The sequence below is a fragment of the Phaenicophaeus curvirostris genome, chromosome 9, assembly GCF_032191515.1.
Source record: "Phaenicophaeus curvirostris isolate KB17595 chromosome 9, BPBGC_Pcur_1.0, whole genome shotgun sequence".
Classification (NCBI taxonomy): Eukaryota; Metazoa; Chordata; class Aves; order Cuculiformes; family Cuculidae; genus Phaenicophaeus; species Phaenicophaeus curvirostris.
The window spans coordinates 8,817,696-8,840,284 of NC_091400.1; the positions used below are offsets into that span (position 1 = coordinate 8,817,696).

The following is a 22,589-nucleotide window of genomic DNA, read 5'->3' on the forward strand; positions in this document are numbered from 1 at the left end:
TTTAGCAAAAGTATCAGTTTTATGGCGTGTTATAATTTCCTCACACATGCTTATCTCTTCATGTTTCACAGGTTATAAATCCTCCACCTCCCTTTTGTTACACCTCATCTACCTTATCGACTCTTCTTCCACCCTCACCTAAAGAAAGCAGAAATTACGTTTCAGAGAAGTGTTTGCATGATGGTGCCCCCGGTACTTATTCCCGGAACGATACAGTTAACATGCTGTTCCTTCCTTAGACTTTAACTACTCTGACCTGTGGTTAGCTGTGTTTTAACTGACACGAGGCACAGTAACATCATTATAATACTAAACTTTACATGGTATTTTTGCCCTAAAAAAACTGAAGAATAATAATTCTTATCATGAGTTGTCATTTCAAAAGTTCACGAATCAAATGTTAAAGGGAATCACAGTAATTCTGTGTAATTAGTAGTCGACATCGGATCTTAAATGCACAAAGATCTCTAAAAATATCAATTATTTGAACAGACTGGGAATATAACACTTTTGTGCGATTCAAAGTAGAATATTCTGTATATCACCAGTTTGATTAATTATACACTATGAAAAAATGAACAAGACCGGGACTTAAGGATATTTGTAGATATAACTTAAGTATTAAGTGCTGTTCTCAACATTGGCAAAAAGTAATTATAAGAATAATTATAGGCTCTATTGCATGCAAGTATGAATGTGCATCTGTGTGTATATGCTGTCTTAGAGATAATTATTAAATCTTTGTGAAAAATTACCGTAAGGAGTTTAACTAATGCATGTTTTGGGGAAGCTGTAAAAATGTAGCCTAAATGAATATTTTTTACTTTGCCTTTAAAGTAATTTGCTTTGAAACAGTTTGTTTTATTATGCACCAGATTTATCTCCTTTAAAAAAAATAAATTAACATACACATTAATTTTAATATTATGCAGTTAAAGTATTTTAAATGTGTTAATTTTAAGCACAGGATGGCTTATGTCATTTCTATACCATTATTTCAGTGTTGTTACTAAAATGGAAAATGGTGATAGTTAAAAGAGTTAACTATAATGAAGACAGTTTATATCAATCTGATTCCTTAATATTTTGCATGTTGTTTTAATTGTTTATATCAAGTGAGCTTTACATGGGTATTTCTATTACCTTGACTTCAAAAGAAAGGCTGTATCCCATTGTTTGTACTTTGACACAGGCAAAGGCATGGGAGTTAGTTGCTCATGCCATTGTATGATAGATGCAGGTGTGCGCACACTAGACAGATATTACACTTGAAACTAATTATCCATAGAGCCATAAATCCCCAGTGTAAAAAGAGCTGTTGACTCTGGAAATGTTATAATTTACTTCTATTTTATTTGCAGATTGCCTTCTCACAGCACAATACTATCATGGATCTGGTGCAGTTCTTTGTCACCTTCTTCAGGTAAGTTGCTTTTTCTGTCTTCTGACTGACATCATGTGGATTCTTTTCCATCAAACCAATATCTTATTGAACTTCTTAATCTTAAAAAAATCGTGCAAGGAAGCCTTTAAGCTGGATTCTCTAGTTTGCACCAGTGGATGATCCAGGCTGCTGGCATCTTCCAGCTGTTCAGATGTACAGTCTTCACACTAGATAGGTACCGTATGTCACAGTGGTTAAGAGAACTCAGCTATATTGACTTAAACTAGTAATTTATGTGTGTGAATTCTTTGTAAACTCATGTAAAGAATTATTAAAAATGGTATTTCTGTCCCATAGCTTGTTATTTTTAACAAAGCACCTCAAACCTCAACTAACGCTTTCACTGTGAAAGGCAGTAGGTAATGTGTGAGATTTGGTTGCGGCAGCCATATAGGAATTGGCTTCAACTGTTCTAGGATCTGAACAAAACTCCACTGAAAGACTTCTTAAAAGTTCGTCTGTCTTATAAAATGTCACAAACTTGGATATACACAGATTAGTTACGGTGCTTTGAAATCCTGCTGTGAAGATATTCCTCAATAACCATGAAGTGCATACAAAATGAGAACAGTGACAGACAACTGTCTTCATCAGGCTTTCTGTATTTCCAGAGCTGCCATGCATTTATTGCACAAGTTCACACTAAAGCTTTTCCATCCACTTCAGTCTCTGTGCTCTAAGGAGCGATAGCTGGAAAGTCAGAATCTTAAGTGTCGTGAAATGACCAACTTTTAACCCTTGTCGCCTAAAGTGGGGCAGAAATGAGCAGACCCTGAAGTATTCTGTACCCAATGCATTGGCTAATGGTTTTTAGAATCATAGATTCATAGAATCATAGAATAACCAGGTTGGATGAGACCCACTGGATCATCGACTCCAACCATTCCTATCAAACACTAAACCATTCCCCTTAGCACCTTGTCCACCCGTGCCTTAAACACCTCCAGGGAAGGTGACTCAACCACCTCCCTGGGCAGCCTGTTCCAGTGCCCAATGACCCTTTCTGTGAAAATTTTTTTCCTAATGTCCAGCCTAAATCTCCCCTGGTGGAGCTTGAGGCCATTCCCTCTTGTCCTGTCCCCTGTCACTTGGGAGAAGAGGCCAGCACCCTCCTCTCTACAACCTCCTTTCAGGTAGTTATAGAGAGCAATGACGTCTCCCCTCAGCCTCCTCTTCTCCAGGCTAAACAACCCCAGCTCTCTCAGCCGCTCCTCATAAGGCCTGTTCTCCAGCCCCTTCACCAGATTCATTGCTCTTCTCTGGACTCGCTCCAGAGCCTCAACATCCTTCTTGTGGCGAGGGGCTCAGAACAGAACATGGTATTCAAGGAGCGGTCTCACCAGTGCCGAGTCCAGAGGGAGAATAACCTCCCTGGACCTGCTGGTCACACCGTTTCTGATACAAGCCAAGATGCCATTGGCCTTCTTGGCCACCTGGGCACACTGCTGGCTCATGTTCAGTCGCTGTCAACCAACACCCCCAGGTCCCTCTCCTCCAGGCAGCTTTCTAGACAGACTTCTCCTAGTCTGTAGCTGCACAGGGTTGTTGTGCCCCAAGTGCAGGACCCAGCATTTGGCCTTGTTAACCCTCCTGCCATTGGACTCAGCCCAGCAGTCCAGCCTGTTCAGATCCCTTTGCAGAGCCTCCCTACCCTCCAGCAGATCGACACTTCCACCCAGCTTAGTGTCATCTGCAAACTTGCTAAGGGTGCACTCGATGCCTTCATCCAGGTCATTGATAAAGACATTGAACAGGGCTGGACCCAGCACTGAGCCCTGGGGAACCCCACTTGTCACTGGCCTCCAGCTGGGTTTCACACCATTTCCCACCACTCTCTGGGCCCGGCCATCCAACCAGTTTTCCACCCAGGAGAGTGTGCGCCTGCCCAGGCCAGAGGCTGACAGTTTTAGGATGCAAAGCATCCCATTTCTCCTCCTTCACCACAAACAGAGAAATAAAATGCTGGTTGTCTGAAGTTCAGTCTAGTAGTGTTTTGGGGTTTTGGGTTTTTTTTCTTTCTTTTGTTCTGTTTCATTTCTTTCCTGGGAAGATGGATCTAAAAGACAATGATGATTATGCAAACCTTAAGAAGACAAACTCCTGTAGAAGAAGGCAAAGGCTGTCCAAGTATGATAGAAGAGAGGGACCCTGTTAGAAACAGCAGAGGTAGACCAAAAGCAATTAGTTTCTACTCTGTGCCCTAATGCAGGCTTAGAAAAGGTGAATGATAGGCCCTTTGGTGGTGAAGCCATCTCTAGATCTATTTTGCATTCGCTCTCCTGGTGAGATGGAATGTCTGATATGGTTTGTTCTTGATAAATGCAGGCTCACTGTGATCCTAGTGCAAGAAGAGATCTTTCTGCCTTAACAGTGAGCTGCTAATTGGAAGACAAGGCCAATGTAATACCCCTTACACAGAGAAATGTTGTAGGATAGCTGGTAGCTATCCTACCACTCACTGCCTTTGACTCAGCCTCAGCCGAATTGTGTTAGTAAGGCTTTCAGCTGGGATGCGGATCGAGAGGGAATTGCAGCTATCTGCAGCATAACCTTAACCATCTACCTTAGGAACCTAGTTGCAGAAATACATAAAGCAATGCGGAAATGCTGTGAGTAGTGGATTGCAGTAAGCCAAGCAAGGTACAGGAATGTATGGCAGAGCAGCCTCCAAAGGCACAGACAGATCAGAGTATGTTTATCAAAATATGTTTTAAGGTTTTGATGTAAGGCTGTATGGTCCTCTTCTACAATTGGATTGGTGTTAAGGATAAGGTGCCTGTAGACACAGGTAGGATGTCAAGGACCTGGAGCTTTTCTAAAAGGAAAAGTAGAAACAGAAAGAATAGCTTACAGCAGATTTGCAGTTTTCAAAATACAACTTGAGAAAAAAAGGAAAGGGGGAAGGAAAGAGAAAGGGAAGAAGCTTAAATAAGTTCTTAATGAAATGACTGCGTAAAAAAACCTATTGGATTGCACTGTGTTTCCAAGCTGATTCTTCTATGAAGATTAGCCCAGCTCTACTGCTTGCCTAACTGGCCCCTTCCAAGACACAAACCAGTACCTATTGTGTGGCATTCTTTACATGCAGAGGGGCATGGAATTTTCCTAGGCGGTAGAAGTCCATTTATTTTCTTATCACAGAACCAAAACAATCATGCCTAATGTCACAACTACCCTCCTGACTTGTGACTGCTGGGGATGTAGCATTCTCACTGACATCAGCGCTAGGAAATGATCAGTCCATGTACATGATCCCAAGAAAACTGTCAGGTTGTTTGACGCTGGACTAATAGTTGCGATGTCTTGTAAATAAATGTAGGAAAAATACTTAGTGTGTCCTTCACAAAAAAACAAAACTGGGAAATTTAGAATGAAAAGTTGGCAGTCAAGACACCATTAGAGCTTTCGATAGTTATTAAATTGGATTTTGTTTCTGCAGGATCGTTAGTCTGAGCAAGCTGCAGAATATTTCTGATAGAAAAATGTTTCAATAACTATTATTAGTTTTTCAGAGTAGTGGACAGAGTTAGTCAGAACCAAGGAAAGTATCAATATATCCTCTCCAAAGTGATTGATAGTTTTCAAGCCTTTATCTGAAAATCTGGTTTCAACAGTTTGTAACCTAACAAAACCATTTTAATAAGGATTTGTTTGAGCTTTGGTGGTTTTTTTGTTGTTGTTGTTGTTTTGCTTTTTTTTTTTTTGTGGTATTTGGTTTCTTTTTTTTTTAGTGGGTGGGAATGTGGTATATTTAAACTACAAATTATGTTGGTAACAGTAATAACCCAGGTCATGTTTGCTAGGGTTATTGACAGAGAAAATAATTGTATCTAAAGATGAGTTTGAATATGCTTGATAACAAAACCTGTGTCAACCTGCTATGATAAATGTGCATTTGCATTTCTCCCATCTAGTATTCTGTTTTTCCTGTTTCTGAGCACATGGAATAACCTTGTTCACCTGGCTGCTAAACCAGCAAACAGATTTGACAATAACATTTTTTTTAACAAGCATTCAAAAATTTAGCTTAAAACTGTTCCTTTATTGGGCGAGTGTTCCAGAGAAAAAGGTGGAATGCACATTTTACTGCTTGAATCAAAAACATCCAAATAATGGGTTCTCATAATTTTCCCAATGTACCAAGATGAACTATTTTTAAAAGTATTGTTCTGTAAGACATTTATTTAAAAATATACATAATACAGCACAAAAGCTATGATTAGATCTGTGATTAATGCTTATTCTACTAATATACGTCGTAGAACAGAGGAGTTACAGAAATACAAGTTATTTTTTTTAAAAAAAAAAAAGAATATTACAGAAACTGTAGTGCTCCAGACCATATTACTCATAGTGAAAAACAGAACTCCTATTTAATTTCATTCTTTTTATTCTGGAAGGTTTCATTGTGGCTACTGGTTCAGTGACCTTTTTTCTAAGAGCAGAAATGCAATCAGATATAAAAGAGTAGTAACAGGTTCTGAACAGTCCTAAAGCAGCTGTGGCATCTGTGTTGTTTTACTCGATGCTTTTTAGCTCATGCCATGAAGGCTTTTAGCCATCACAAAACTGGGAAGAGTGTGACTTTTTTTTTCCCCACCTGCTTTGAAGCAGTACAGATCTCATTAGGAAATTTCACAGGCAGAATATGTGAAAGATCTTTTCTCTTACACTGAAGAAATGCAGTCCTGACAGTTAAAGACAATCTATTCCTGGATTACCCTGACCAGTAAAACACTCCGTAAGCTAAAGCCTGGCTTTTTTTTTCCAAGTTGTAATTGATAAAGGAATTATCATTTTTTTTTTTCAAATTTTACGTGAATGCATTGTTTTAGCTGAACGGAAAGCCAGGACATTTCAGACAGTTCATAATGGAATATGAATTATCTTTAGTGTTTGAAGACATTATTTGCTTTTTCATCAGAATGTATTCTATCATTCATAAAATTTGACAATGTTCAATATTTTAGTTTTTTTTTTTCTAACTTGCTTTTAAATAAAATTTTAGTGAAGAATTTATAACAGTACTCATGCATTTCTCAGAGAAACTATTTATATCAAGAGTCTGAAGCAGGAGTTTTAGTAAGAAATGCGGTTTTGTCTCTATCAAAAAAACCAGGCAAATATAGAAATTAATACAAGTGACAAAGTTTAGCTATTAGTTTATTTGTAATAGATATGCAACTGCTACTGTCATAACTATTTACTAAAAGCCTGTTCCAAATACAGAATCAACCACTAACTAATTAGGCACCATCTCTGAGTATACGTCATTTTTATGCTGTCAGAATGATTCCTTCCATTGCCCCTGGTTTAACTTTTGGGGTGAAGCTGCCAACGGGTGGATAATATGACTGACTGGAATGGTGCACATTTGTCACTTTTATAACATCTCTCCTTACTATTATGAATTACAGACTTTCCAGTCTCTAATAAGTAGAGTAATATTAAGAAATATGAATAGTAGGATCATAGAATGGTTTGGGTTGGAAGAGACCTTAAAGATCATCCAGTGCCAACCCCTCGGCCATGGCCTGGGACACCTCCCACAAGATTAGGTTGCTTAAAGTGTCATCCAACCTGGCCTTGAACACCTTCAAGGGTGGGGCATCCATGACTACTCAGGGCAATGCTGGTCAATGCGTCACCACCTTCTGAATTTTTCACCCTCATATGTATGCCAAAAATCTCAAAACAGTCACTTCAGTTGTGTTTCACACACTGGGGGTGGGTGGCTGCATTTCAGCTCATTGTATCAGAGCTCCTGAGATCTTCAGGACCTGAACCTGCTGTTCTTGATGTAAATTTGCAGTAGATGAATTCCTTCTCTTTACTGGCATCCTTTAAGGTGTCTTCCTAGTTTCGTGTTTTGTTTTTGTTAAAATAAAAGGTGATAAATTAGTGCTAGATTTTTGGCATGCTTATCTTTATAAGATGAAATATCGAAATCTAAGAAAGAAAAAACACAGTGTGTCAGGATGAGATCATGTCCACCATGACTGGGTTCTCAGAAAATGCAGAAGTCTTATATATCTAAATTAGAATATTTTCTGGTAACATGAAAATCAAGTTATCTTAGGAAAATGGATTTTACATTTGGGTCTAGAATAAAATTGATTTTTACTTAGTGATACATTAAACAGTTTTTACCTCACTTAGAAGCATATAATTGTCTGACCTCCATTGGGACAAGCATGTCTGTACTGCAGTGGGCAATCTGACTTGTGTGGGTTTTCTTTGTTTAAAATATTTGTTTTGAATTGTAGAATGTACTTTTGTGTCTTCCGCTCTCTGAATCACACAGAAACTGTAGAGTTATTTGATCTATTCATGTTTCCTGACAAGGCAGCCACTTGTTACTGGCCTGCAGGCAAAGGAGATTCCCCAGTACCACTGCCTCGGTTGCCAAACAACAGATGAGTCATTTAATCCCTTGGTGAACAGAACTCTTTTCCATTATTTTGTTCTTGTTTTTCTTCTTTCTGTGGTTGACCTTTGAGTCATTTGGAAGTGCATGTGAGTACACTAGTGCTTGCCTTATTTTGTTTTCAAGGTGCTCCGTTGCTCAAAGTACAAAACAGTTGCTCAGTTTGCTACCTGAAGGTGGCCTGTGTACTCACAGATATGAGCTTTTCCTTTATTCAGTTAGGAATTTCTCACACAGTGAGAGATGTTCGTTGTGCCTGATGACGTGCTTAAAGTTAATGCTAAGTTCCTAGTAACTAGAGTTATTGTAACTGGTGCAATTGTAATAACTGGAGTTGCTGAAGTGCAGAGGGGAGCTGGAAGGTAAGGGTTTGGCAAAGAGTAACAAGATATGAAAAATTTCTTTTTTTTCCTCGTCTTTTTTAGAGGAAAAAAAAAGGAATATCTTAACTAGTACAGAAGTATATTTCCAAGATTCCTGAATCATAGAACCACGGAATGGTTTGGAAGGATCTTACAGGTCTCCCAGTTCCAGCCCCCTTCCATGGGCAGGGACACCTCCCACTGGACCAGGTTGCTCAAAGCCCCATCCAGCCTGGCCTTGAACACCTCCAGGAATGGGACAGTTGCCTGGGCAACCTGGGCCAGGGACTCCCCACCCTCACAGGAGAACATTCCTTCCTAATATTGAATGTAAATCTCTCCTCTTTCAGCCTCAAAGTGTTACTCCTGGTCCTATCTCTGCACTCCCTGATAAAGAGCCCCTCTCCAGCTTTCTTGTAGGCTGCTTTTAAGTACTGGAGGGCTGCTGTAAGGTTTTCCCAGAGTCTTCTCTTCTCTAGGCTGGACAATCCCAATTGTCTCAGCATATTCTCATATGGAAGGTCCTCCAGCCCTGGAATCATTTTTGTGGTCTCTTCTGGACTCGCTGTAACAGCTAAATGTCTTTCCTGTGCTGAGGACTCCAGAACTGGACACGGGGCTTCAGGTGAGGTCTCACAAGAGCAGGGCAGAGTGGCAGGATCACCTCCCTCAATCTGTTGGTCAGACTAAAGTATGTTTTTTTGTAGACTGAATTTATTTTATAAGTTTATTTTGCATAATCCCTTACTCTGAGACAGTTCTGTGATGTTGTCCTTTTAGGGATGCATCTTTTTACAACTACGTTGTATTTTGTTTCTTAACAACCATCGTAGATAATCCATATTGTGTTTGCGTTTTGTTTCCCTACATTTTATATTGTATTTTCTTAAATCTGATTACTCAATTGTTTTCTTAGATTAAGACAGCATTGGTTCTCACAGCTGTTTTTCTTCTAGCATATTAAATTCTGGTCACTTTTTTATGAAACTCCAGTCCACCGTACTTTAAACAAAAGAACTAGAACAGGTTTTCATCTGTGATAAATGGACTTGGGATTTTGCTTTTGTCATTTTAATTCAAAAGAGAAGCAATTCTGTCATCTTATGACAAGGTATTTGTACCACTTGCAAAGTTAACTTCAGAAATTTGCTTCCAGATAGAAGTATACAGTGAAGTGAGGTGGAAGCTGATGAAGGAAAATAATAACAAAAAAAGGGATTAAAGAAATATTAGGGTTTTCCTTTAGGCAATAATGTCACTGTCCATTACAGCAAGTGACAAGCAGCTTTCTCAAGCACTCTGCTAGCCTGTTTCTGCAGACACGGGGTGGAGTGGCATGAAGTGAGTGACAGTGAAGAAATGAGCAATCTGTTTATGGCAGTGGAGAAATATTCAGGGTCCTTGTGCTCAGTAGTAATAAATCGCAAAAAGAGAGAAAAGAAAATGCTAGACTAAGTGTTATGGTGAGGATTTCACAGGTACTTATATATGAAATCTATTTATTACTTTTGAGGAAAGATACCTGGATTCAAAAAGAATGCATCTAGTGAGCTTTTTAAATAGAACATGAATAAAAATATTGCAGTAAAATTTCCTGGTACTGAAAAAAGCATTTTGTGTGTAAGATTTGAGGTTTTTATATTTATTTATTTGGATTCATTAGGGGTGAGGGGGCTGCATTTGGTCAATAAGACGAAAAATTAAGGAAATTGCTATGGACTCCAGAAGCCACACTAAAAATTACATATTAAAAAGTAATTATATTGTTTAATTTATTTTTTAAATCTGAATTTAATCTGCGTATGCTGCCCAATTATGTTCTACAGCATATTTGATTTTCTATGATTTGAGTAATAATGAATATGAATAATTTTTGGTGATATTTTAGGAAAACAATACAATTTCAAAATTATGTTTCTTCTTTACATGTCTTGAGTCTTTTCAATCAAAACTCTAAATATCAGATGAAGAAGTATCAGGGATCTTCTTTGACCTGGAAATCTAAAAATCCCTACTTTGTCTTCTAGAAGATGTCATGTTAATAGGGCTTTTAACAAGGAGAGTTATGAATTTTTTTTTTAGACCTACCACTTCAATTATATTCATGTCTTTTGTATTGAAAATGTTACATAATGAAGGGAAATGTCCTTCAGCAATATATTATATTTCGTGATTATATTTGTGTCTAATACACTAAACAGCGCTGACATGGCTCAGTGACTCTCTAGATGTATTTTATATTTCTGTGATTTATTATCAAAGAGCACTGAAGAAACAGTGCAGTGAAAGAACAGAATGAGGGGAAAGCATAAAAAAAATCCTTGAAATAATGTGAATCTTTTGGGTTGGAAGTTGCTGAGATGTGGTATTGGTTGAAGTCCTTCTTCCATAAATTCACTAAATGACTTTCTAAATGAGCCTTTCCCCCCACCTTAATTATAAATATTAAATTGGCATAAATCAGCAAAATAAGCTGAAGTGAAAGCACAACAATTTTGAAAAAGAAACAGTGTATTCAATTTCTAATTCTTCTTGAAAGTTACTAAAGAAAATACTGAATTCTGTGTTTCATAATTTGTCTGCAAGTTTAGTGTACGAAATTTATAGTTTTTTTATTTAGAACTCAAGTTTTTATATAAAATATCACTTGTTGAAATAGAGTGTTTCACCCATGAAGGGCAAACCCATAAAATTATATGATAAATGGAAGTCTTCTCCATGAGTAAAAGAAACATAATCACGCTTTATGAATGTGATGTTCTATTTGTTCTATGGAGATTAATTTCAGTTTATGTAAGATTAAGCCCCTTTGATTGTAAATCTTCTTTATTTGCTGCTTCAAAGAGGTGAAAGGAAGAACTGCTGAGAGTTAAAGTTCACATCTAGAGCTTTATTGCATAGTATATTTCAGGGCCGTTTCAAATGGTTTGCTTTTGTTTGATATTGTATTGGCAAAATGAAATGTGAATTTTGGTCTTCTGGATAGCGTAGTGATGTATGCTATATCCATTTTCCCTTTTTAGTTGCATATAAAGGCTGTTCGCATAATTGATTATTCATTCATACATTACTATAGTAGCTGCATGTGTGGCTTGTGGTATATTTAATGCGAAAAGACAGCTTCATATATATATACACATAAATTATGTATGTAGGGAAATAGAAATAAGTATGTGTGTCTTTATACATGATATAGTTATTTTAATAATTACTTTATTTAATAAAATTATTTAAAAACTCCTTACATTCTCTGCAACACTTTGGCACGTGCACATAATGAAAAAATATGCTTTTTTTGTTCTTAATCATCTTACTGCAAATAACAAATTCCCTGCTCAAACACAATTCATTCTTCCTTACCTTCAAGAAGTAATTTTACTGTTTCATTGCACAGCAAAGACCAATAAACCCAGGCTTTGTAGGGACAGTTGTCAGAGATGATTTTAGACTATTATAAGAGTTGGAGTTTATACCTCAGGAGATAAAGGATTAAGTTGGTTTTCTACATTTAATATATATTAATAAATGATTTTACACATATGTGGTAGCTATTCTTACTAATAAACTAATACATTTTATATTGATATGTCATTGATGCTGCTTGCTTTAAAATATGATTTATATAAGATGCAGTAGATACCATTGATACTGTTTTCATTTATACACTCATAGCTTAATTTGTGGAGCTTTATTAATACCATTATTGAAGTTTTAGTTTATTATTTTACTTAATCTTCTTCCTTAACATCATCATTTTGGTTACATTTTTAATAGTTTTTTTAAATGTGCTCCTCTAGAGACTTCCTGCACTGTTCGTTTGGCAGCATACTGTCTTTTTTTAAGACTCATTTCCCTTTCATGTATTTCTTTTAACTTCAATAATGCAGTCCAAACGTTCTGCACCACAACATCCAGTGGTCCTGTGGAAACCAGTCAGAAAGAGCCATGGCACAGGGCTACTGCTTTAATTTGCCCATGCCATGTTATTATTATTTACATAGCTACTTATCTAAGCAGTAAAACAATCACGTTCTGTAACTCCATTCTTCTCCCATAATACCTGCATAGTTTAATCTTATATTGATATATATCAAATCACATAGATTCACATATTCACGTATTTCATACAGGTATACTTACATGTTTTTTTTGAGTGGACTGGCGGTATACATGCATAAGTGCTCCAGGTGGTTGTGGTGCAAACTTCTTGGATATTTTGGAAGATTATATCATTTAAATAATTCGGACTGATCTTGTGGAAGTGATAGTGAGCTTGGATCAGACATATTCTGACTTTTTGATTCTTGTTTGGCTGAGCGGCTAGAGGTGGCCTGAAGGTTAGTTAGTGAGAATTGGTAAAAAATGTGGCTGGAGAGGCACTGGCACAGGTTACCCAGAGAAATTGTGGCTGCCCCATCTCTGGAGGTGTTCAAGACCAGGTTGGATGGGGCTTTGAGCAGCCTGATCCAGTGGAAAATGTCCCTGTCCATGGCATGAGGGTTGGAACTGAATGGGCTTTACAGTTCCTTCCTACCCAAACCATTCTATGAGTCATTCTATGAATAAAAGTTGTGAACTATGCAACAGAATCCTGCTGCAGCAGATCAACAATATCATCTCCTGGTCACAGTCAGGTTGGAGTTGTTCGGGAAGCATCTAAAAGCTAGTGCTACCTTTGTAGAATTTGATTTGGGATTTCAGAAGATTGAGCATATAGTTGTATAGGAAGTGATTTTTTAAAGGAGTTTTACTTTGAATACTTTTTAAGATACAGCTGTAACATAGATCATGCACTAAAAAGAAATGATGGTTGGATCAGATACTGCTGAGGATGTGAAATTCCACATTTACCTGAGTACTGCTTCTTCAGAAATGTTATGTTAAGTTCTGAGATTTAAGCACTCTCTGCCATTTAAGAAAAAAAATTGCTTAAGGTTTTTTGCTCATGGCTGAGTGTGGCTCTGGCAGTGGCCATTGTAGTCATGCAGTTATATGATATTTTTAAAGCCAGGCTGTGTCTGAGATTTTAGTAGGGCTCTATTCTTTAAAGTTATTTACAAAATCCCTGTGGTTTCCTGGCATTTTTCTCAATAAGACCAGGGAATAAGATCCTTTCTGAGGAATTCCTTTAAAATCATCCTGCCATAGTCAATAGTATTCCTCTGATATAGGAATAAATTTTCATCTCCGTCTCCATCTCCATCTCCATCTCCATCTCCATCTCCATCTCCATCTCCATCTCCATATCCATATCCATATCCATCTACTCTGCAGGAGATGAAATTCTGTAGAAAGATCTGTTACTTCTATCTGCCAGACTTCTCTTTACTTCATAAAAACACCTCATCTCTGATTCTAACGTAGAGAAAAACAGCACTTCATTACGTGGAAGTAGTCTCCCCCCACCCCCCATTGTCTCTGAAAACATTTCATTTATAAAGCTCAGGATCATCGAAGATCTGTGTCTCATCTACCAGGGAAGTAGAAGAATTGAATTTTTACTCAAAAGCCCAAGTGCTCTGTCCATGATTCCATCTTAGACTTCTTTTTGTTTCATTCCAAGTAAGACAAGTACCAGTTACATCTGTTTCCAAGCAGAAATATTCACTTTGTGTGGAATTCTAAGGGACAGATATTATGAAAATAGGAATTATAGTATTTTCCTACACCAGGATTAGGGAATCCTTTAGATGTGGCCTCCTGTTCTCCTTGGTTAAAAGGACGGCTCCTGTACTAGGTGGAAATCTTCACAGGAGTTTGATGTTTCCTCAGGGTATAACTTGAGCCTGTACTGAAGACATTTGATAGGTGTTAGGCTGACATGGAAGAGCAGTGTGTTGAAATGCAGGAATCTGAAAGCATTGAAACCTATTCTTTTGTGTTTCTTTTGAATTTTTTTAAATACATGCTAAAAAATAAATAGAAAAGCTTATACCATTTAACAGTTGATTTTATTCTAAATTCTGATTGCTATTGTATGTGCTGTCAGCCTTTCCTCACCTTAGGATAACTGTATATTAGTGTTTTCTATACCTGCAGAGCTGTTGATGGCAATTACTTTGCTGGGTGAACTGCAGAAAAAGGTGTAGTTTTCCTATTGCCATCTTTAAAATGTTTTGTGTATTTTAAAGGAAAATGTATGCAGTTCACTCTCCTTAAATGAATGTATTTTTTAATCCATGAGCTAAGGTATTTCCATTATGATCTTTTAAATGTTTGTGAATTTTAATTTAAAAACTTGATCAATAATTTTATGAACTGCATCTCTGTGCAAACATAATTTCTGTTAATCAACCACGGCACAGTGAAACAAATCTGTCATGGATATAATTTACCTTGCACATGCTTTACCAAACACGGGATTTTGCCTGGAAGGACCAGATTAGCAGAAGGCCTTATGTATTTCTTTTTGATTTATTTTTATAAGGTTTTTAATTGTGGACATATGATAAGTGAATAGGTGCAATTAGGTGACTTTCATGAGATACTTCATGCAAAATTTATTTATGGGAATATGTAGATTTTCAGGAGTGCATCCAAAAATAGCTTTTTAATCATTGTCATCTGGCTGAGAAGAATTATCCATGTAATTAGTTTCAAATGAACTTGAAAGGTGTTGCTTAACTTGTGTGAATTCCATCTGAGACACAAATAAATAAATACAAATTTGCATTTAAATTATTTTTTTAAATACTTGAAGTATTAAATACCATCGTACACAATATACTTCATATTCTGATATTTCTTTCACTTTCCAGTTTAGTAAACAAGAACCGAAAGTTTGAACCATTTATATGGCTTCAAGATTAGAAGGTTCACAGTTGAATTAAATTTCCCTTGGGTTTATTTATTTCATGGAGAAATTGTAGGGGGAAAAGATAGAGCTCAGGAGCTATTGCTTTATTAAAACGACAGAGGCAGAAAAAATCTGACTCGGAATGGGACATGGATCTAGGCTGATGTAAGAGAAAAACAGCCTTGCCGATGCATGGGATGGGGCTGCTGGTACTGGTAGTATTTCTCACAACCAGCAAGAAAAAGAGAAGGACATTCTTGAGTCACCTAGAAGGTAATGGTGGCTTGGTGGGCAGTGGCTTTGGCAGCTAGAGCTCCCTTAGACGAGGATGGGCTGATATGTCTTGGCTCTGCAGCATCAGGCAAGATTTATTTCCCTGACCCCATGCACTGTGTTACCAAGGACTGGATGCTGCGTAGCCTGCTCCACTGTTAGCCAAAGACTACTGTCTTCTAAGTCTTCAGACACTGTAATTTGGAACCGTAACTCTTCATTCCCCACATAATTCAGAATTGCTAATTGTTGAAATAGTCCTACTTATAACAGTGTTTGGAAAACTGTGTGATTCAGAGCAATTTAATTAATCATAAAAACCATTACAAAGTTTATACTACTCTCATACGTATCAGACTCCTGATATTATGTTTACAGGGCTTTGTACTTCAGGTAATCTTGTTGAAAGCTTTGAAGCTGCTTGTCATGTGTGCATTAGTTAACTCGAGTAAGGATGGCTGAGCCTGGCACATCAGAGTCATAAACACAATGTTCTTGTCAACTACAATGAGAGAAATTAGTTGACAATAATTGCTTTTCAAAGTCTTGGGTTTAGAAAAAAAATTGTTCAATTATTTGTATTTTAGAATTGTTCTTGCTTTGTAACATATCAATTAAAATGCACTCTATTTGCCAATAAAAAGATAGTAAATAATGTGTCAGGAAAAAACAGTTCTAAAATAAAGCAGTATATGTGATCTGTTAGGAAAATTTTGCAATCTTAATTTAAAAACAGTAAGTATGTATGAGACTTGATTTCTTTGCATATACGTAGATTAAAAAGAGGTTGGTTATCATTTTTTATACTGAATATTATTATTTATTTTTTGTTTGTGTTTAAAGATAACATAGTTAGTAGGAAGGAGAAGCATTAATACTGTGTAGGGTCACTGTTAAGATTGCTGTATATTGAAAAGTGTGTCTTTGTGCTCTTGGCAAAGAAACTGAGATCAACACGCAAGAAGTTTTTTGGTTCTAGAGGGATATTGAACTATTATCTCACTTGGCACAGCAAGATTCAAGTAATTAAGCAGTAGTTGCCTTCATGGCCTAGCTCCAGTTTTCAAGAGAAGACTTGGGAGGAGCTTTTAAAATATATTTTATATGCTTGGGCAGTCAGTGAGACTTCTGTGCACTGAGTAACTTTATGGCTGTCATCTTTGGGTGCCTCTGTCTCTATTAGTAAGCAGTGTGGACACATAGGAGTACAATGGTGCTGAAGACCTGACATCCACGCAACATACATCATGTTATTATAGCAACCTTCCAGTACCTGAATGGGGTCTTAATGAAAGCTGGGGAGTGACTGTTTACAAAGGCTTGTAGTGATAGGACGAGGAGCAATGGGTATAAGCTGGAGAGGGGCAGATTTAGACTAGACATAAGGAGGAAATTCTTCATGATGAGAGTGATGAGGCACTGGCCCAGGTTTCCCATGGAAGTTCTGGCTGCCCCATTCCTAGAGGTGTTCAAGGCCAGGTTGGATGGGGCCTTGGGCAGCCTGATCTCGTGGGAGGTGTCCCTGCCCATCTCAAGGGGGTTGGAATTGGATGATCTTTAAGGTCCCTTCCAACCCAAACTGTTCTATGGCTCTATGTTGTTTTTTCACTTTGGACTAGCTCTGGTTTAATTCTATGGACTGAAAGACCTTTTGTGTCTGGAGTGTGCATTTCGCATCTTCCAGTTCAGCTTCTGCATCATGAGCATCAAAATTGCTTCACAGTATGAGCCAAAGGACAACAGCTGTGACAGCCAGGGAATTCATTCAGAAGCCCCTTCCAGATGATAGGCTTTCTCCTAGGGATCTACGGGCATGTCTGCCATATGTGCCTGAGCATGGTGACGGTGTTAGTGGGATGCTGTGGTCAAGCTAACAGACCGTCAGTTTTCTTTTGAGTAGTTAGAGTGGTCTTGACAAACTCTGCTGGCATGGATGTGCTGCTCCCAAGGTGGGCTTAACTGGAGATACCTTAGGGATTCTACACCATGCTCAGGTGTGTGGTGCGGCTGTACTTTGTCCCCTGTCTCAAGTCAGTAAATGCGATGGGATGCTCAAAGTAGAATCCCACACAATTTTTAATTTTAATGGAATTAAAAGTATACCAGGTTTAAGTTAAAGTTTGAAAAAATGATTGCTTTCATCCAGTATGGAAATTTATACTGAATTATTATGCAAATTAGTGGCTTAAGTAAAATAGAAACAACAATTATTCATGCATGAATGTTTACATATATTTTTGGACATTTTAATTTATCTTGCATGTTAAATAATAAGAGAATGAGAAAAGAAATAGCAAAGGATAGAACATTTTTGTTTTGTTCTGTTTACCTTCCATTTACAGTATCGGTCCTTAAAGTATTTATATTTAATATATTAAATAGCCCCTTTTACATCAGTGCAAGACCAAATTAATTATTTCACTTCAACACAAGTGCTCATTTGGTACAATATGGAACTTACTTATAGGCATTAATATGTAATGGAAAAAGACCAGTGCTATAGTGTGTTTGTAATGCATTCATGGAGCTTAAGGCATAAATGTGTCATTAATTCAACTAGTGCACTGACCACTACATTTCACAGATTTCCCCATGTATTTATCCCTGTAATTTGAGATTCTTTAAAGATGGTCTACAGATTTGATTTTAATTTGCACATACCAATAAGCATCACCTCCACTAATTCCTTTTACAGTTTTCAGTCTGCTTTCTGAACACGCATGCAGAAAATTCAGAAAATTCACCATCTTCTCCTCAGCCAGGTCTGTGAACTGCACTAAATGTGATCAAATATGACTTGTGTGAGATAAAAATTAACTCTGTGCACTGCAAAAATAGTTATGCGGGCAGTTGTTATCCCTTGAAGTTTTCCTTTTTTGTTCTAGTAAATCAGTATTTCTCTTTTTACACTATCCAGAGCCCTTCTATGAAGATAATTTGTCTAGCTTAGACCTTACTGCTAGACCCTGTTGTCCTCTGCTGCACTGGACATAAACTACTTATGTTTGAGGTTTCTTCCTCATCAGTTCATCCCTTCTCTAATTTTTTATCATCTCCTACTTAGTGCTAAGCTCATAACTTTCAATCAGCCTCTAATACATGCCTCTGGTTATGGATTATTTGTTTTTTTAGTGTTTCCTCCTATCTCATCCCATGTGGTTTGAAGGGGCAACTGCAAAGTTATATCAGTATCTACTGGAAAATAATGTCTTTGTTCTAGAGACTGCAAAATACTGATAATGATTGGGCTGCTGTGGTTTTAATTGTATCTTAGCACGATATTTGTCTTATTAGGAAGATTTGCATTCCTAAGTGCAAAAGGTAATTTATTCTGTACTTTGGATCAGCATTTCATAAGCCATCTGCATTGCAAAAGCATCTATTTCTTCAGATGTCATTCAGAGTCTCAAATAGAGAATGATAAAGAGTGAGAAACATTGGGCCAAATCTATGACCATGTGAACAAGACTATCTAACTGATTGTTTACCATCCATCATTTTTTTGTATCTAAGGCTGTCTGGTCATTGTGTCATAGCCAAATCTTCTTTTTGTAGTATATGGAATATTATTTTATGATACCAAAAATAAATCATTTTAATGTCTGAACTTAATTAAAATGTGCCTGCTTCCAGCCATTGTTCCTTACCATGCGTTTCTGAAAAGCCTTGGTATTTTCTCCCCATGGAAACTCATACATGTCGTGTAGGCAATTCACCTCTTGAATTTTTTGAAAAGTAAAGTGATTGAGCTTGTTAAAGCACTGTTAGTAAAATATTTTCTCCAGTCTTTGAGTATTTTTTGTGATTATTCTCTCTACTTTCTCCATGTTTCCTACCTCCTTTAAAAAAATGCAAATACCAGAATGTCAAGAACGAGTCTCACAGTATAGTTATAGAGTGATAAAATGGTCTCCAAAGTGCTCCCTTCCACTGCACACCTAAGTATTTAAGGTTGTTTTAACCCCTTTTGTTTCAGCATCCCGGCAGCAATTTATACTGAGTTGCTTATTCACACGGATCTCTTAAGTTATTTTGGGAATTGCTGCACTCCAAAGAGAAAATATATACTTTGCTCTGTAAACAAGTCCTAGGTTCCTTGTCCTCATAATTACAACTCACCAGTGATTGTGTTTAAACAAAGCAAACAAACAAACATAACCAAAATGCACACAGACACATTTCCTGAAACAGATACAATTGCCCAGTTAGCCCACTGTATGATTTCTTTGTCCTCCTTACCAGTAACCATTTTTTTTTCAGACTTTCTCTCATATATAAACCTTTCAGCTATTATATATAAGTCTAATTAAGGCTGATGGGGCTGGATGCTCTGGGAACCTTGGAAACCCGTCAAGAAATTTCCTGTTTTGATATTGATCCCCTTCTGACAATTTCTTTTTTAGGTATCAGCTGGCCAATTTTTAATTAATTTATTTTGCACTGCATTGGTCTCTGTTTTGCCCCACTATTTGTGATTGTACTTCTCTTATATCTCTGTCATAAGAAGAAGCCATTAAGTATACTGGAGGATTGAAGAGCATCCATTTATACTTGCCATGCTTATATGCTGCTTCCCTATGTTGTTAGTGTCTTTATCATGTCTCATTTCAACTCCTTATTATCTCAAAACGACCATTCCATTCCCCCAGCCAAGCTGACTGTACTCCTTTACACCTTTTAAGTTTAACTTAATGTTTTCGAGATGAGGTGATGGATTCTTCAAGATACAGACATGCTATAGATTTATGCACTGGCATGCCAGTGCTTTGTTTTGTTCTATATTCCTTTTCTACTCTCTCCTAACATCCTATTTGCTGTTTTGACTGCCACTAAGCATTCAGTTGATACGTTCGAAGAACTATCTGCAATGGCTTCAAGACCATTTTCTTGAGTGGTAATTGCTAATTTAGAACCTATCATTGTGTATTTGTAGCTAGAGAGGTTTTTGTTTTTTTTTTTTCCTTGTGCACATTGCCTTCAGTTCATTGGCACTGAATTTCATTCTCTTATTTTATTGCCAAGTCACTCAATATTGTGAGATACTCTGCAGTCAGCTTTAATTTTTATTGCCCTAAATAAACCAAGGCTATTATCTCAACACAGCCTGGAACCAGGTTAGTTTGACAAAATCTGTTTTCCATGTCTTTCTTCTTTTTGTTAACGTGAATCTTGATTTTTTTTCCCCCTTCTGATTATTTATGTTAAGTAAAATGTTTCATGCTTGCTTGCCAAGAAAAGATCATACATAAGTGTTACGTAAACATTCAACATTATCAATGCTGTAACTTCCAATTATTTTTATTAGTTTATGGGTGAGTCTTTGAAACATTTGTTTCTGATTTTGACTTTACATGTAAACTAAATGATGTTTTGAAGGATGACATGAAATTTTGATGGGTGACCTAGCTCCATCAATGTACGGAGCACAGAAGCAGTTTATCTGAAGGTTTTCAGCCAGAACTCTCAATTTATTTTTTCCTTCTACTAGCTTAAGAGAATTGTTCAAGAAATTTATAAAAGCGAAGGACAGATTTTCTAAGGAAAGCAATTTAGTTCCTGGTCATAATGAAGCAATCACAGAGTGCAAAGCTCTCTTAGTTTCTTGTGTCCAGCGTTCTTGAATGTATTCATAGTTTTCAAATTGCAGAAGCTTTGAGTTGTTTTTTTAAAAATGAATTGCTGTTGTTTCTCTAATTTTTTGGAAGGACTATAAAGGAGGAGAAGAATAAGTGAGATGGCTTACCCTTCCTTCATCCACAGTGTGCTAATTTATAGCAGTATGTCAGTACTCTGATGTTGCCCCTATGCATTGTTCCAGTTACTAACTAGACAGGACAGTATATGGTAGGGAAACATTTCTGGGAAATAGTATTTTCAAGAAGCAATTGGTTTAAAATGCTCAAAGATCTTGCTGAAAACATACCCAGTGTGGTTTTTTTATTCTGGGTTTCTCAAAGACAGCAATATAAATTTATAGTCAAGCTGTGCTTGCTTTCAAAGGTGGTTGGAGAAAGGAAAACAGCCAAAGACAAAGTTGAAAAAGAAAAATCAGCACACCAACTGGAGTGATGCATTAAACAAAGTGGTGAATGTTCTCTGATGATCAGTTTCTGCCATAATGTTCTTTGTGCTACTTTCATATTTTGTCGTAAAAATACTCTTTAAGAGAAACTCTTATAGTAATAAATACTGTGGTCGTAAGATGCTGTATCAATTAAAATGTTGTTCTTGCATTAGTTCCTTTCAGCAATTACCAATGTAGAAAGATGATTTACACTGATATTTGTTAAAGTGTAGCTTTGAGATTTTGTTTCTGAATTCCCTGAGGTTCTTCAACCAACACTTGCCCTCTCACATACTTTTATTACAGGTTGTTGACTCTTCCAACAATTTTCTGTTGCCAGAATGGCTCTTAGATATGCTGAACTATTCTGATCCATTGATCAGAACCAATCAAATTTCCAAGTACCTTTGTTTTTTAAAGGATCTGTGCCAAGAACCAATAAAAGCTCAACAGACTATTAAAAATAGCCTTACAAGGGTAGATGGACAATCTGTCTTCCTTTCCATAAAAATCCCTAAGTCCCAAAGAGCATTGAAAAACTGCTAAAAGAATGGTGGCTGTTAAGAGGAAAGTCAAACCTTGCACCTGGAAATAAATCCTTTAACCACTTTTTTCATTCAGGTTCAGTACAATCAGCCTTCTTGAGCTAAACAGACAGAATTAAGCCTCTTAAGTAAAAAACCGAGGTGTTAATTTTAATTCATTCTATGCCGCAACCACTACTAGTTTGCTAGTTTTCTCTTACAAACTTGGCCTCATTCCTGGTAGGCTTTCTAAAGGGTGTTCAAAGAAGAAATTGATGAAAAAGTATTTTGAAAGCTTGTAGTGAAAAGAGTTTTAAATGAATCAGATGCTGATAGAAAGCTGTATTAGTCTGCATTACTTTAATCGGCTAGGAAAGCTTGTGTGTTATGGAGAATGACTTTTGAACTCAGAAAAATGGTAATTTTTCTTGTCAAATTTTCAATGGTACAACTGATTCTGTTAGTGTCAGACCAAGGAATGAATGGGTGCTTTCATTCCATTACCACAATCGTGACATTAAACTACAGTTGCCTTAAATAGGTTTCTAATAGTCTCCATAATATGGATAAATATTGAATGCCACGGGCTGTTACTTATGGAGATGTATCTTCTAGGTGATGATTTCAGTTTTGTTTACAGCATGATAAGGAAAGCATTGGTGTTACTACATCGTTAATAATTATAGTTTGCATTTATGC

The 22,589-nt window shown here is 36.9% G+C and overlaps 1 protein-coding gene across 4 annotated transcripts in view; it reads left to right on the forward strand.

Moving 5' to 3' along the window:
* The window catches only part of ATRNL1 (attractin like 1), a 491,214-nt gene that overhangs the window by 242,604 nt on the left and 226,021 nt on the right, over positions 1-22,589 (forward strand). For all 4 annotated transcript variants that reach the window (XM_069863707.1, XM_069863708.1, XM_069863710.1 and 1 more), the window contains exon 25: positions 1,362-1,423. In XM_069863707.1, coding sequence (XP_069719808.1) covers positions 1,362-1,423 — 62 coding nt within the window. The remainder of the gene's footprint in view (positions 1-1,361; positions 1,424-22,589) is intronic.